The sequence below is a fragment of the Hippoglossus stenolepis genome, chromosome 22, assembly GCF_022539355.2.
Source record: "Hippoglossus stenolepis isolate QCI-W04-F060 chromosome 22, HSTE1.2, whole genome shotgun sequence".
NCBI lineage: Eukaryota > Metazoa > Chordata > Actinopteri > Pleuronectiformes > Pleuronectidae > Hippoglossus > Hippoglossus stenolepis.
Window position 1 is genome coordinate 6,290,923 of NC_061504.1, and position 15,301 is coordinate 6,306,223.

General features: G+C 43.7%; 1 protein-coding gene across 9 annotated transcripts in view; it reads right to left on the reverse strand.

Annotated features, from left to right (window-relative positions):
• The window catches only part of LOC118101823 (lymphoid-restricted membrane protein), a 33,424-nt gene that overhangs the window by 14,904 nt on the left and 3,219 nt on the right, over positions 1 to 15,301 (reverse strand). For all 9 annotated transcript variants that reach the window (XR_007032350.1, XM_035147841.2, XM_035147840.2 and 6 more), the window contains exons 2-20: positions 13,802 to 14,559; positions 12,840 to 12,944; positions 11,647 to 11,827; positions 11,031 to 11,089; positions 10,858 to 10,933; positions 10,600 to 10,758; positions 10,391 to 10,508; positions 9,470 to 9,520; positions 9,286 to 9,363; positions 9,018 to 9,074; positions 8,862 to 8,921; positions 8,414 to 8,478; positions 7,746 to 7,839; positions 6,904 to 7,050; positions 6,400 to 6,501; positions 5,596 to 5,747; positions 3,297 to 3,408; positions 2,218 to 2,503; positions 260 to 312 (exon numbers count right to left, since the gene is read on the reverse strand). Coding sequence is in view for 8 of the 9 variants with exons in the window: in XM_035147841.2 (XP_035003732.2) it covers positions 260 to 312; positions 2,218 to 2,503; positions 3,297 to 3,408; positions 5,596 to 5,747; positions 6,400 to 6,501; positions 6,904 to 7,050; positions 7,746 to 7,839; positions 8,414 to 8,478; positions 8,862 to 8,921; positions 9,018 to 9,074; positions 9,286 to 9,363; positions 9,470 to 9,520; positions 10,391 to 10,508; positions 10,600 to 10,758; positions 10,858 to 10,933; positions 11,031 to 11,089; positions 11,647 to 11,827; positions 12,840 to 12,944; positions 13,802 to 14,504 (2,658 nt within the window). In the remaining variant the exon portion in view is untranslated. The remainder of the gene's footprint in view (positions 1 to 259; positions 313 to 2,217; positions 2,504 to 3,296; positions 3,409 to 5,595; positions 5,748 to 6,399; positions 6,502 to 6,903; positions 7,051 to 7,745; positions 7,840 to 8,413; positions 8,479 to 8,861; positions 8,922 to 9,017; positions 9,075 to 9,285; positions 9,364 to 9,469; positions 9,521 to 10,390; positions 10,509 to 10,599; positions 10,759 to 10,857; positions 10,934 to 11,030; positions 11,090 to 11,646; positions 11,828 to 12,839; positions 12,945 to 13,801; positions 14,560 to 15,301) is intronic.

A 15,301-nucleotide genomic window follows, 5' to 3' on the forward strand; every position in this document is an offset into this window, starting at 1 on the left:
TGCTTCCTTACCGCAACTACACAGTATGTGTTAGGTCATATTCTCGAAATGACAAAAGATCTGCTTACATGCCATGCAGTTTTAGGTTGCTCGCTTTTTTACGTAAACAAGAAATGACTTAAATGTGCACCTTCTTTAATCAGGAATTGTGCATGTTTGTTGGAAATATAATTGGCCTTCCTTTGTGGAACCCTGAAAATTCCTAGATCCGCCCCTGGCTTACACTTTACATAAGGGATCACTTTACACTTGAATTTACCTGCAAAGATTGAGAGTTCACCTCCGCCTCTGACTCGGTGCAGGCTGCAGTGTCTGCAAAGATGAAGAACAAGAGAATTATCAGGAATGAAATGAATGGAGGAGAGATGAGGCCCAGGGGGGGAAATAAATCTGATCATAAAACCAAATTCTTGTCTAATCTACAAGGGATAATATACAGCCAAAAGGCAACCCCACCTTTATACCATAAAAGGTCAGGCTGTACATCATGCAAGGCATCGTTGTGAGGGAGGGGATGAAATATCATGCATGGCTGAGGTGGCATTAGTGACCACATCCTCTCGTCGGTCTGTCTCTCTGCCTGCCAGCCACTCATGCAGGCAGAGGAATGGGGGATTACTGAGCTCACTTCATGGACTCAGACCGCTCTTACACCTGGCCATAGAAGGACCTCGAGGAAGAGGGGATTTCACGTATTGTGTGGAGACCTGCGCACACTCACACTTGCTCTCACACACAACCTCTAGACGCCCAGGGCCACAACAACCATAGAAGGCAGGGGTCTCCTTCCGAGGGCCTCAGAGTGTGTGTGTCCTTACAGAGAGCGAGTGTGTGTGTGTGTACTGATCTGGTGCTTCAAGGGTGGCTGAGTGCCCTGTGACTGCTGTGGATTACAGGGGGTGGGAATCCACTCTCACACACACACACACACACACAAAGACAATAATGGCGTCTATAAGATGTTGCCCACCAGTAAAGTTCATCTTGTGAAGGACTTTGTAAGACATTATAACACCTGCAGCTTGATGCTGGACAAGTGAAATAATGACATGTTTGACAAGTTGGTTTTACATTAAAATTTTACATTTTGATTTCAAAGCAAAGAACTTAAGTAAGAAGAGTAAGGAAGACTTGTAGAACCCAAGAGTCCCCTTATGAATTCACTCTGGATCTTTACATGGATCTGCAGCAAATTGCACCTAACCCTAACCCTGATTTGTTTCATCAATATCCATGAAGCTTTCTCTGAGAAATCAAAGAAAATGTTGAAAACATCATATTTGCAATGTTTAAGTAAAAAAAAAAATATATAAAACAATAAATCTTGTTTGAGATGCTCAGTTTTAATGTATAAAACTGTAGTTTCTGTGATCATTAAATGTATTTTTCTTCAGTTTTTCTATTAAAATGAACTAATTATGCGATATCCTCCTGGTTAGAAGACGCTGGACGTGGTATTAGCGCACATCCTTGTTGCATGAGGTTGGTTCAAGGCTTATTTTTACTGTTAATCCTGCTGAGTTTGATCCAGAGCTCTGAGCCTGGTGAGCAACCGCTGTCACGACAGGGCCAGAAAATGATTAAACTATATTTAGCCCTGGCTTCCTGCTTAGGATGTTCCAATCAGCTACATGCTAATTCTGGTGTATGATGGATATTTAAGTGTCCTTATTAAAAAGGAAGAGTTTCCAACTTCCCCTGTCATTATTCAGAACATTTAATCTGTTAAAGCAAAATGGTAATTAGCTCAGCTACACTGAAGAATTCCAGTAAACTGAGTGAAGCAGCATTAATTATGAAGACTGTTTCATAACGAACCAAACACTGACACCTTTCATAATAACTCACTTCATAGATTCCCTGTATCACCTCATGCTCGCTCTGCCTCTACCTCTCGCTCGCTTGCTCTATCAGCCGTAAAGTTTTTACCATCCACGCAGACGGCCAGACCTCATAGTGTCAGCTGCAGCTGTGTCTATCTCGCACACGGGAGAACTTCTACTTCACTCTCTACACTGTGGCTCTCTTGGCCTCTGTTGCAATTTAGAACGAACTTCATGTGTGTGCAGGTGCCCCCACGCTACTGCAATATACTGAATCAATTCAGTGGGAAGCGCAGAATTATTTTTTTTTTGTCATTTGTGCCACCAAGTTATTGAACACCAGAGTTGTTGGTTGTCTGGTGGCTGTAACATCCATTTTGGTGTTAGCACTCACCTTGGCTCTCTTCCAAGCTCTGCCCGGGCCGGGTCTCCCCAGAGAGGACGGACAGAGGAGTCGACGTGTCCCTGATCTCTCCCTCCACCACTGTGTCCACCACCATCCACCTCTCGTCCCCTTCCTCCTCTTCCCCTCTGTCCGTCACTTTATCCCCTGTTTCCTCAGGCCTGCCATCTGCTTGCCCATCCTGCATCCGGCAGTTCTTCTCCGCCAGCTCGTTCTTTAAAAAGTCTTGAAGGGCGAACTCCTCGTCCCAGTCCAGGTCTCCATCTCCATCTCCAGGCTTAAAAGAAACAGATGAAAAACGAATGCACAAGTGAGATGGAAAAAAACCTGGCAAAGTAATAAATCTTGTAAAAATCCATGGTTGAAGTTAGAAATTTGACTTGAGCTGGCCTTACAAAAACATCACATTATTAAACACTAATTAACAAAGCTGTCATGAAAATATACAAAAACAAAAGGGAACTTGCAGTTTAAAAAATGTTTTCCAAGGCAGTGAAAGGCTTTTGTGTGCACGAATAAAACCTTCGAAATTTTACTGCAGTAGCTTTTTTCCTGTACCGGAAATATAATGAATAAATCCCTTTACAAGCAGAACTGTGATATTTGTAAAGGACAGCCTGGTTACAGTATGCAGATTTATCCACCTCCGCACAAAGCTCATTATGCTTTGCAGTAAAAACAATACCATTGTAATGGAAATGTTCAAGTGCATTTGTGCAACTGGTAGGCGTGAGGTCGCATCTGATTCTGTGAGTGTGTGTGTGTGTGTGAATACAGTATGAACTCTGGCACTGCTTTCCAAGCAAACGTCAAATTATTCTATTTTGGTAACTGAATTATATACATACAAATCATTCATATGAATTTTTTAAAAAAGTATCAAAAACCTAATATGATGGATTTAAAGTAAAATCCAAGGAAGGATTGCTGTAAGCAAACAAGTTGACCTCCCAGTAGGTGCACATTTCATTTAGTATCCTACTAACAATGTAAACGGACTACAGATTGAGACTAAAAGATAAGATTTGAGTTGTGCGTGTTAGAAAATGGTTCCTTCCTTTCTCTCTGACCTCTTCCTCTGGTGCAGGCGTCTGGCATGAGGCCTCTCTGCTGTCCTGGGGCGTCTTCAGCTGATCCAGCTCCTCACACAGCTGCCGCTTCTGGTTCTCCTGCTCCTGCACCCTGCGGACAATGACACAAAATCACGGTAAATAAAAAACTGCTGGAGGATGATTAGTTAGTTAAGGTGACGAACAACAGTCTTAACTGTCCACAAACTTAGAAAATGGCATGCACAGAGATCCTGCAAGATAGCACAGTGGACATACTGTACCCAATCCGCAGGCCCATGCAGTGTCCCATTCTGTTGCCCAGGGTGACCAGCGCCAGTTCTCCGACTGGCCCGGTATCGATTCCTTCCTACTTCAGTTTCTCAGATCCACTCACTACCTGCACGTCCAATCTCAGACTACACCAATGTGACCTGACAACGTCCTAATCCTTTCCCTGTCCTACAGTCCAGTCTTACTCTGAACAGTCTGTATTATCCCAGACACTCATGAGCCCGAGGTAGAAACACACTTACAATGAGCCCTCTTCACTTTTTTCCCCCACAAAACAATATGAGTTCACCCTGGCAACTGAGCACCAGTAAATCCCAGCTGAAAAGCCTGACCAGGTCTCCCTCTCTCGTCTGATACCACACCACGTCAGCTCTATTATATATCTGAAGGGGATGTCCGTCTCCATGCACACACGTACAAAACAGACACACACACAGGACAGGGAGAACTATCCACACACACAGACTGGAGTCCAGAAATGGCCTCGTGAAATGGTCCCTTTAAGGTCATTGAGGTCAGGATGATTGACGGATCTTTCCCCCACTCAGTACAACTGAGCAGCCAACTGAGACAGAGCAGCAGAGAGCAGGGACACACACACACGCGCACACACGCACGCACACACGCACACACAGATGTCTGACATTAAGTTGTGTGTGTATGTTTTTTTTACTGATTTACTTCGAGAGGTGGTCTTTCAGTTTGAGAGCAGGACTTTTTGATTTTACGATCAGATGCTCTCACTCAAACCCTACGCTTGCACTCAAATAGCCCCTACTTGTACTTACACTTGCCCTGTTTGTGCTCAAACTGTGCGCTCGCACTAATATATTTTGTTGCTAGGGCAGATTTCCTCCGCTCCAGTTTCAGCTCTTCTCCTGTGTGCATGTGAAACGTCTGCGCTCGGATTTCTAATCTGCGCTCGGACTTTTTTGTGTAACAAATCTGTCAACTTCCCAACCAAGGAGCACTGAGGAATAAAATTGTCCTGCCCTTGTTATGATTACTTTTTGTACTGCACCATGAACAACAGAGAGAAAGGAGAAACATGGAGGCGTCTCTTTTCTTTTTAAAGTTGCTGGCAACAGGGTTCCCATAATGTCAAAAAACTTGAACTCCTTGATTTTGCTGCTCCATGTTGACCAGGGATCTTCTGGACTCTTCCTTCAAGCACTACAGGAAGCTGGTGTAATAATAAAGCCGTGGAGGGCGGGAGTGTATGAATCTGGTTAAAGTAACCACACGTACGTGAACCCAACACACCCAGTAAAAGGCGGCACAATTTCATTTGTCAAGACTACACCGGTCATTCTATTGGTCCGGGAATTTTGACAGACTTGTTGCACAAAGAAATCTTAGAGCAGAAGAAAAAATCTGAAGCATGAAATCAAAAGAGCATATTCTTGAATAAAGATAGTAAAACAATATAGATTGATAGTTTCATCAATATACTACAACTTGGAGGCAGAAATGATTGGATAAATTAATTATAATTATTATATTTTTTATAATATAACACTTGCATAAAATCCCCATTAACCCTGCCCAGTGAGTTTTCTTAATTAATTCAGCACCATGTAGCATTCAAAACCCTAAAAAGCTCTGCAGACACTAACAAGCTTATGACGGAAGCTATAGGCTTGTATGGACTTGGAAGGTCAGCCTGGCTAGTTAGCTTACCCACACAGCTCATTAAACCAAGACTGCATTTTTCACTGGGTAATTACATTGCAGGATTTAAATCTACCTCTGGCTCACTTGTTTCAGCATTACCTTACTTAGCCAGAAAAGCCTTAGCACTGCCCACTGGGGTTTAATTCAGCCAATGAGATCGCTGTTTCCAAGAGCAACTCTGCCTCGAAAAATATTTTCTTACCTCAAAGTCAGTGGCCTTTAATTCCCCGGCACTAGAGTCAGAGCATTTTCTGTTCTCCTCCATCTTCCTCTGCTGTCGTAACAACATCCCTCACCTCTGACTGCCCACATACACAGCCACAGATACACAGGCAGATAAAAATCTCCTCACCTGACTGAGAGGTGGAGGATCTCAGTGCGGGACCTCCTCATGTTACTGGCCATTTTGATCAGCTCCTTCTCCAGGGAGTCTGTGTACTGGGCCAGCTGGTCCAGGCTGAGGGCCCAGTCCGCCCTCCTCGCATCCAGCTTGGCCTGCACCGTCTGTGGGAAGACGAGGCCAAGGGGTCAGCCGCTCGCTTGGATGGACGGACGCAGCGCGATGACTCACTGCTCAAACAGTTGGTCTCCGAAAAGTTCTGACACCGATTTGACAAAATCTTTCCTCGCTTAAAAAACCAAGCAAAAGCCTGACGTGCGCCAGTACAGCTCCCCTCCGCTAATGATTTCTGTCTCATTTGGTATGTTTACTGCTGTATGGAAGAACGTGGCTAATGAATGCAGAGTGGCAACAAAGCAGGAGGAAAGGGGGGTGGGGGGGGGGCAAAGAGTGAGCGAGAGACGGAGAGATACACAGCGAGGGAGGAGGGGAGTGGGTTGTGTTCATGGTGCAACACAATGACTAAACAGCGCTGATCGGATGGGGCCTGTTGGAGAGTTATATAAGTTAGAGATCTCTAGAGAGGTGGTGGGCGGGAAGGAGAGAAAGAGCAGAGATGGATGGAGAAAGAGTGCAACAGGTGGAGGAAGAGGAAGATGGAGATCACATTATATCATTTTGTGACTCATATAAGAGATAAATAGTACTGAGACTGTCTTTTTCAGCCTTAAATCAGCCTGTATGAATACAACATGATTTAATCTGACATTCAACCTGAAACTTAAATGTGTGTGTGTGTGTGTGTGTGTATCAGACCTGCAGACCAGTGTCCGTGTTGCCCTTTGGCTGCGTGTGGTCGTCCAACAAGCCTCTAACCGTAGATAAGACCGAGTCCAATTCTTCCCTGAAATCCCTTTTCTGAAGGTCAAAGAAGAAGCAGATTGTGAAAGAGAAATAAATGGAGAAGTGCAGGTCAGAACCGAATCAGACAGGCAAGACAACACTATAGTAACTATCTTTTATCAGGAAGGGAAAGATCATCCATATGTAGCCAGAAAAGCAAACAAACGACTTTACATGTCAAGTTTCTAATGTGAGACAAAGATCAATCATTAAACTAAGTAAACTTTTTAAATGTTAGTCTTTGTGTCAACGTGATTTTAACAAATGCAGCAACTGATTCCATGCTGGTATTCACACCTCAAATGTAACATATGCATGCAAGAAAAACAATGAGACCATGGTATTTATGCTCATGTCCGCTCTTCAACAATCTAGGGTCTGAGGTTCAGTCAAGGCTGACAAATCGCACTTGCTTACCAGTTTGTTCAGTAGTGTCTTGAACTCCAGCGCCATTTGTTCGGGACTGGGCCCCTGCAGCATCAGAAACACCTCTCTGTCCAGCGTCTCATCCAGCGAAGAGGTGACGCTCATAGTCGTGGACAAATGGTCAGCGCCATGAAGAGTCTGAGGGAGATGGCAATTCATTCATGTGAATGAGCACTTAAAACAAACTTCTCCTCAGTGTACTAATTGCAAAGAAGCTGGACATGTATCTATGTAGCATCTAATGCACAGACAGTGTTTTGTATTGTGTGCAGAATGTGTGGGAGGCTCAACAGTTTGTGGAAACAAACTCCTCAGAGATGAATCACTTGCTTGTGGGCAGAAAACTCCTCAGAACAGCCGCTGGGGTCAAGGACTCTATAAACTGAGATTACCTAACGCTGCCACTACTGTGAAGTGACTGTTCAGTGAGAATATGGTGTTTCTGTGCAGCAGCTTAAAACCAAATTATGCAGCCAAGGGAAAAATGAAACTTGGAAATGTTAAATTATGTAAACATAATTTAGCCAGCATACCAGTCACATGAGAATATTTTTAAATAAGTGTTATGTGGTAAATCTGCAAAATCAAATAAAAACATTTCTAAAAAAGTTGCCACAGTCATGAATTCTCTGTCAGTAACATAAAGCCAAAGGACCAGAGTCTGAAAGCTGTGTGCAGAGAAATGAGGATAAATGTCAGGATGCAAGATAAAAATCAAGAAGACGGAACAAACGAGTGAGATGAATGAGAATAAGAGCAAGGAGCAGAGAGTGAACGCCCAAAAGTAAAGTTGATCAAATGAAGGGAGACAGCCAGAGCAGGGGAGTGCTGACCTCCAGTGGTGACTGAGCCAGAGCCAGTTCCGTCTGTAGGGATCCTGAGGTGCTCTGGTTCAACCTGTAGGCCACCGACAGGGACAGGCCGGCCCTGAGAGAGACGGGAGGAGGAGAGGTTACTGAAGTTAAGAAATTAATTTGAAAAAGTGGTAAAGGAAACATATTTTGAACAAAAAATGAACGAAGTCAAGTTCTTTTTTTATCCCCATACGGTTTGTAGCTTAGAGTACTATATAATCGTACAGTTTGTACAAAACAAAAGTGGCTACTAATCAAAAATCTTATGCTAAGTGCATACTTTCAAAGTCGTCTCTTCGCTGTGCACTTCACAAGTTGGGGTCTTGACGCGGAATCTTGCAGTTGTGAGTTCATACTACACGACTGACTGGCTACAGGGGGTCACACACTACACGATCTTTCACCAGGAGAACCCCCGACTAGTATGTCTGGTCCTCTCTGATTGGCTGTGAAGAGTTCATCCAATTCGCCAATTCAACGCAGATTTGGGTCCAATCTGGGGCCTCTGTCAGAGTGACAGAATTTGTTGACGAGTCAGAGTAAATAAAAAAATCGAGTAGTGTGAAGTAGACATTAGTAGTTTCCCAATGGTCGGTGTGAATGTCTTAAAAACCCTTCCACTCCCTCGTCACTCTTGGTTCACTTACCCAGCGAGGTCTGGATGCATCATCTGAACCTGGCTCTCCAGCTTGTTCTTGTCTGCCCTCAGCAGCTGGAATCAAAGAACAAACAAACAGAGGAAGAAAACATGACAGTCTATCTCTTTAGATATTTAGAGGTCAACAACACAGCTAACCCTATAAAAAGAATGAACGTTCTAACCATTACGTTTTTTAATTAATTTAAATAGGATGGTGGAAACAACAATCTCCTCCGGAAGATTGATTGATTGATTGATTAAAACGTCTGATATGCTCTTCTGTTGCAACACAAGGATTTTTCCAGTGGGGAGCACAGAAAGTCTGAGAGTCGCAGCCTGATTTCGGATGAAGAATGAGTGGTAAAAGAGTAAAAGAGCACCTCTGAGGAAATAGTAGAGGTTATTGCTGCACAGAAGTTGAATTAATGATGTAACGTAAAGTGCAACTCACTGACCTGAGTGATGGAGGAGTATTCCTCCACTGCGGCCCTCAGCTCTTCTATCTGTTTGCTTCTCTGTGATAAGGAGGCAGAGGAAACAAGACCAGTTGGAGGAAGAGAGAAAATATTCAACAAATCGTATCTAAAGAAAACAAATGAAGCCTCACTGACCTCATGTATCACAGCCTCCTTCTCACCAACGACAGTATCAAAAGAGTGGATTTGCACCTGACGACAGGGAGGGGGTGGGCACATGACAACATAAAAGAAACACAGCAACAGCGGATGTAGAATTTCTGATGCGCACAAGATAGATTTACTATGCGAAGGTCGTTTTGTGAGGAAGGAAAATGAATGGGGGAAGGACACGGGGCGAGAGGAGTGTGAAGAGGCAGAGTAGAGATGTATTCATTATTTCGCAGGGACCGGAAAAAAGTACCTGAAGGTCAGCGTTAATGTTACACAGCTCGGCTATCCTCCTCTGGAGCTCGTCTGTCTCCATGGTGACCTTGAAGTTCTGAGGGGAGTAGGACAGCCAATCACATCCTTTCTGTAAGCCATCTATGAATGGCAGAAGTCAAGTCATTGATATCGTCTAAAGTCACCAAAAGACAGTGAAGTACCTCCTCCTGAAGGGAACCAATCCTGACAATCAGACTCTGGTTTTCTCTCTCCTAAAAAAAAAAAAATATATAATCAATCAATAGCATCTGTGGAAACACAAGCTCAGTCCTTTGTCCGCAGACTTTGTAAAATGATAAAATACCTACAACAGTACCTGAGGACATTTGTAGAATAGAATACGTTGTTGAATACGAGGAATTTCATTTAAAATCTAAATTTACTCTTGGACATGGACTGAGGAAGAGACGTGACATGCTTGAAGAAAGTTTGCACCGTTTTTCTGAAGGTGCTAAACAAGTTGGCACCTTCAACCAGGCATTAAACCAGGCGTTAAGCCAGGCATCAATAAAGTTGTCGGGTAAAAAAAAAAGCCGATGTCTGTGGCCCTGCCAGAGCACGTTCATGTGTTTCAGGGGTGTAACTCTGACAAGAGCGCTGATGGGAGGGGGAGGGATGATTCGGTTGCGTTCACTTTTCCAGGATTACCAACCCGAGCTTTAAGAACGATTTATGTGATGACGCGTGAAGCATTTTTAAACGCACTTACACAGCACATCTGTGGTGCAGCTATAGTAATGTAAAACTTAAAACGCTTCAGGTGGCAGATGATGATGCATTCAGTATTTTGGTCAAGTTTCAAGATGGGGAAGTGAAAGCCACATGTTTGTAGCTCCAAATGTCCCCACCTTCCATGCTCTGCTGAGGAATTCTATATATACATTTTTGTGTCGATTAACTGACTCAAAAAACTGCGATGACACTTATGTTTTTAGAAACATTCCAACAAAAGTCTATATGTGATTTAATCTCAGTGGATATAAAAAGTGTGATGATTGTATTTCTACATATTTATTCAGTACCCATGAGTCTGAAATGAAGCTAAACCGAGAACCTCCAAGTGCTGCCTGAGTGTGACTGACCACATGTTTGCTGTGTGCGGAGGCGCGGGCTCTGCCCTCCTCTGTACAGCTCAGAGTCGCCTTCATCTCCTCCACCTCCTCCTTCAGCAGTTTCTCCTTCTGGGCGAGCAGCTGGCTACTGTGGGCGGACGGCAAACGCGGACGGGAGTCAACCAACACATTGTGCGCTTCAGTAAACGTGTGCGTGCGAGCGTTCGAGTGCATCTTACACCCTGGCCTGGTTGCGTAGATGCTCGTTGTCCTCCGCCAGCCTCTGGTTGGTGTCCTCCATGCCCTCCACCACCTGCTTCAGCTTCCTCACCTCCTCCTGGAGCTTTTGGTTGCACATCTGGAGGTCAGCGACGCAATACACCAGGTCTGACGTTTCACTGAGAGGAGACAAAACACACACGCTTATATACAGTGCAAGAGCTATGCAACCTAGCTGTGTATGTATATATATATAAGCCCGATAAGACATCACTTACAATTCTACTCTGGATGCCTCCCCTCCGAAGGCCTCCAAGCTTCCTGAGGTCATATTGAGCAGCATTGACCTCTTGGCTACAACACAGACAGACACAAAAACACAAGCATAAGTACAGGTGTGTGTATAAAGGGAAATGTAAAGCAAACCTGAGTGTTTCACGTGCACACTCACCAGACAGGCTGTCAATGACCTTGACCGACTCTTGAGTGAGGTCGTTTGTCGGTTCTTCCCTGAGTCAAACCATCAAAATGTGCAACATCAGTTACTTTCATGATTAAGTGTTACACTTGGACTTTCTCTTTCTTTGAACATGTTGGAAATTAACAACCGACTGGTTTAACCGTTCAAAAGACAGTTGGAGTTAAAGGCAACGTTTCTCTGAGGCCGTAACCACGATTCCTGGGCAACCTCTCAAATTCTAATCTCACACACAGTTCTATCAAGTTTACAGAAATCCTACTGGCAATTGGGAGAAAATGTATTGCAATGGAAGGGAAGTCAAAACTGAAATGCAATTAGATAAGAGAAAAGATAAGTGGAGATACTCTCAACCCAAACATCTCTCCTCTGATGCAGACTCTGCCTACTCAACTCTGTCTCCTTGCAGAACTCAAACGGAAAATATTAGCAACTCTTCTCTAAAAAAGAAAGCACAGGACCGGTAAAGATGGTGCAAGCTGTCCTCTCTTTTAAACCATGTTTAAAAGGTTGGGATATTCAAACCAGTGTATTGAAACAGGGATCATGTTGAGCAAATAAAGAAAGATAATGCACGTGTGCCGTTTACCCGTTGTTCCTGCAGTCGTCAATCCACTCCTTCATGACCGCATGGTAGGTGTCCAGGTCAATGGAGACGTCTTTCTGTTCCGGGTCCAGCATGTTGCAAAGCTCCTCCAGGCCGCTGTCTTCTGAGCTTCGACTGGTGGTGTGCCGCAGGTAGTCCACAATGTGGGACACGAACACTTTACCTTCACCACGAGCACATTGTGAAAGACGTTTCAGAAAAAACTTAACTTTGGAGGATTTTATCCCCTTTAAAACATCCAAATGTGACGTTCAGTGCATTTAAGGATTCTTATGTATTCTGTTTTGTGACGATGAGTTTGATGTCATTTACTTTTTCCATTATGGATTTTTCTTCATTTGAACCCTCCAGACAATTTTGACTGATGTGGATCAAAGACGTGTGAGGTAAAAGTGAGGTAACCAACGCAATTTTAAGAATCACAGTTAACTTTTTTTGCATTTGGTTTCATGCTATGCTATCTCAGTGCTCATTCAGTTACAACATCTGTCTAATCACATATGTCTCACTCACTCTCAGGAAAAAGTATTAAAGGAACGTGGAAGGGCAACACAGCAAATTTCCCAATAGAGGCTCAAATAAAGGATTATCTCATCTCATTACTTTCACGTTTACATACAACAATGTCCAAAACTGTTCAGTGTCAGAACTTGACACACTACAAAGCTGAATTAAACAGAAATGTGCCCAAACATATTCAAATCTAATTCCAATAAAATATCAACAGACTCAAAGAGACAAACCTACACCTACCACCTGAATAGTAAAAAACAGAACAACTTGGGGTGTAAACAAATCCAGAGGTGAAAGGCAAATAATTATGGACGTCTTCTTTAGTAACGGTGAAAACAAATCCTCAATACCTCTGCTGCACAAGCTGGTTCACTCCGGAGAAGCATGACACGGACTTTAAAGTCCCTGCTCAGCAGAAGAGAAAACTTGAAGGGTCTTGTGCCAAAGGCGTCAGGCACGAGGAGAAGGCACAGACAATATTGATACTATGCTTCTCCTGTGAGTCTGCTGGAAGCTGAGGGAATTATCTGCGACCTCGACACAGACAAACGGTCTGAGAACATCCAATGACATGTTATAATTCATCCTCAGGCTGCTGGAGGACACTGTGGGTCCTGAGCTTCAACGCATATATGCGTGTGTGTCCGTGCGTGTGTGTGTACCTCGACGCTGCGTGTCACAAGCATGGAAGATGGTATCGAGCAGATTCTCCTCGCAGATGAGGCTGATTTCTGCCATATTCTCCTTCCTGTAGTTTTCAGAGGCCACTGAGATATCCCCAAACATGAATATGCCACACACACAAACACACACACACACACAAACACAAAGCACTGAGTTGTGAAACAAATCGAGCACATGATACAACTTCAGGCTCAGCAACGGCTGTTATGGTAGAATGCCGTGACAACTAAGGCAGCAGACAAATGCAGTTTAAAGCTTTTTTTAAACAACTTTTTTCTTTTTAATTATCAATATCAAACTGTTGGTCAGGAGTGCATAAAATGTAAAAAAAATAACCTCTTCAGACTATTCAATTTATAATGAATGGAAATAGAGGAAAGGAAAGGTTTAAGCTGCTGAGCCCATATTAACCCCTGTTGTTCCCACTCTCTTTGGAGTTAGTTTGGGTTTTAAAACCAAAACGTTTGCTTTGCCTGGTTAGTAATCCAGTCCTGGGTGTAAAATGCTGCACTCTCCCTATTTCTTCCTCACAGAATTTCATCCGATTATTTAGCAAGAGAAAAATCAAACTTGTGGTCATTAAATAAGTGTTACTTTGAAAAAATAAATGAAACTTACCCCAAGAACAAGAACAAAATGGTTCTTTAAGTAAAGGAATCAGATTGTCAAGTATTTCTTGCTACCCAGCAAACTAAAATGTGATTTACACCAAGTAATCAATTTTGTCGCATGAAATAAAATCTAAATCCAAGGTCAAATTACACGTTTATTCCCCACAGCTTTCAGCCCAACTCATTCCTCTCCCGTCCGCTCAGTAAAAAACAAAATAAAAACTATCTACAGGAGAAGACAATGGGCTGTGACTAAGAGACCAGGGAAAGATAGTGAATGGACCTTTTGTTATTAAATGAATCAATGTTGTGTTGCTGTTCCTCCCTACCTCCATCTCCCATGGACAGTCGTTTCACTACCAGAGCAGGGTAGGACAGCTCGCACTCTGTGGAGTTCGTCGTCTCCGCAGAGCAGAAGTTGAGGTTGTAGGAGAGGGTGCCGAGACTGGGCGTGAAGGTGCGAGACAGAGGCGGGCTGCTGCTGCTCGGCCTCTCGCTCTCAGACTGCACAGGTCCTCGTGTGACTGTGAAGTAAGGGGAGTCCTTGGGTTGGCCTGTGGGCGTTGAACAATACTTCTGCCACGTCTTAACTTGTCTTAAATCGCTCCCATCTGCACCTCGCCTCTCTCCCAGAGTGCTGGTGATAGTGTACGTGATGTTAGCCGGTGTTGGTGGGTTGCGTGCAGGCGTGGAAGGTGTTGACAGAGGGACAGCGGGACCCATGCTGCTCTTCTGGGAAGATGCAGAGGTCGGCATCCCACTCCCACTCCCCTTCTCCTTTACCTTCTCCTTCTTCTCCTTCTCCTTCCCCCTCTCCCCCTCGTCTCTGTAGAGGGCGCTCTTCTTCAGGATGGCTTCCAGGTTGTGCCTGAGGCCACACTGGGGGCTGTCGTAGCTGCTCGAGGAAAGCTTGGGAATCTGGAAAGGTGAATTGGGCTCTCGGTCACCACGCCACTGAATGGTCTGCAGCTTGCGGCAGATGCTGTCCACTGGGTTGTGTCGACGACTTGGCTGCGGCGTGTAATAGTCCATGCTGCTGGGGGCAGGGCTGTGGCTCTGGCTTCCTGGCGGGAGGAGAGACTGAAGTCTGAAGAGAAACGGGACAAAAAAAACATGTTTTGTTTATAGAGTATAATGGAGACAAATAAAGCAGAGAAATACAAAGAACAAAAAACCCTAATCACCAACTGCTGAGACATTATAAATAATTAGTGATGTGATGCCACTTTAGATAAGTAACGTTACCTCAGGAAACACTCCAAAAAAACCAAAGACCAAACTTGCCGACATTATGAACTAACTTTGGTGAAAATAGCAACCCATTTTAAAGTACATTGTTTTTGCAATTCAACTTTAATGATTAGAATCACTCATAATACTGTTATCTCTATATTGGGAACAGTATACTCATAAATATGGAGCTGAAAAATTATATGAAAACCATTTCCCTGTGACCTATATTAAAGGAGATGTCACCAGTCAAAGTCATGGAGTAACCCCAACAGGTTTCAACTTGGTTATCCCATATCTCCCTAAACTAGGATCGAAACACATGAAATTTCAGTTTCATAACTTTCTCATGTGACCAAATCAGCATTATTTATCTCTCTGGTCTGCAATGAAACAACACTTATATAAAAATATAAATAAAATACTGCCCAACAAGACATTTGTAGGTGTGGGATCACTGCGCATCTTCCTTCTCTGCAGGACATCCTGGTGTTGTTCGCCTGAATATTTAGCATTTTGCAAAACTGCTTCAGGCACTCATTAGAGGGCCATGAATATTAAACAATGAATTAATGGTAATAAACTCGGGAACCTGCTTG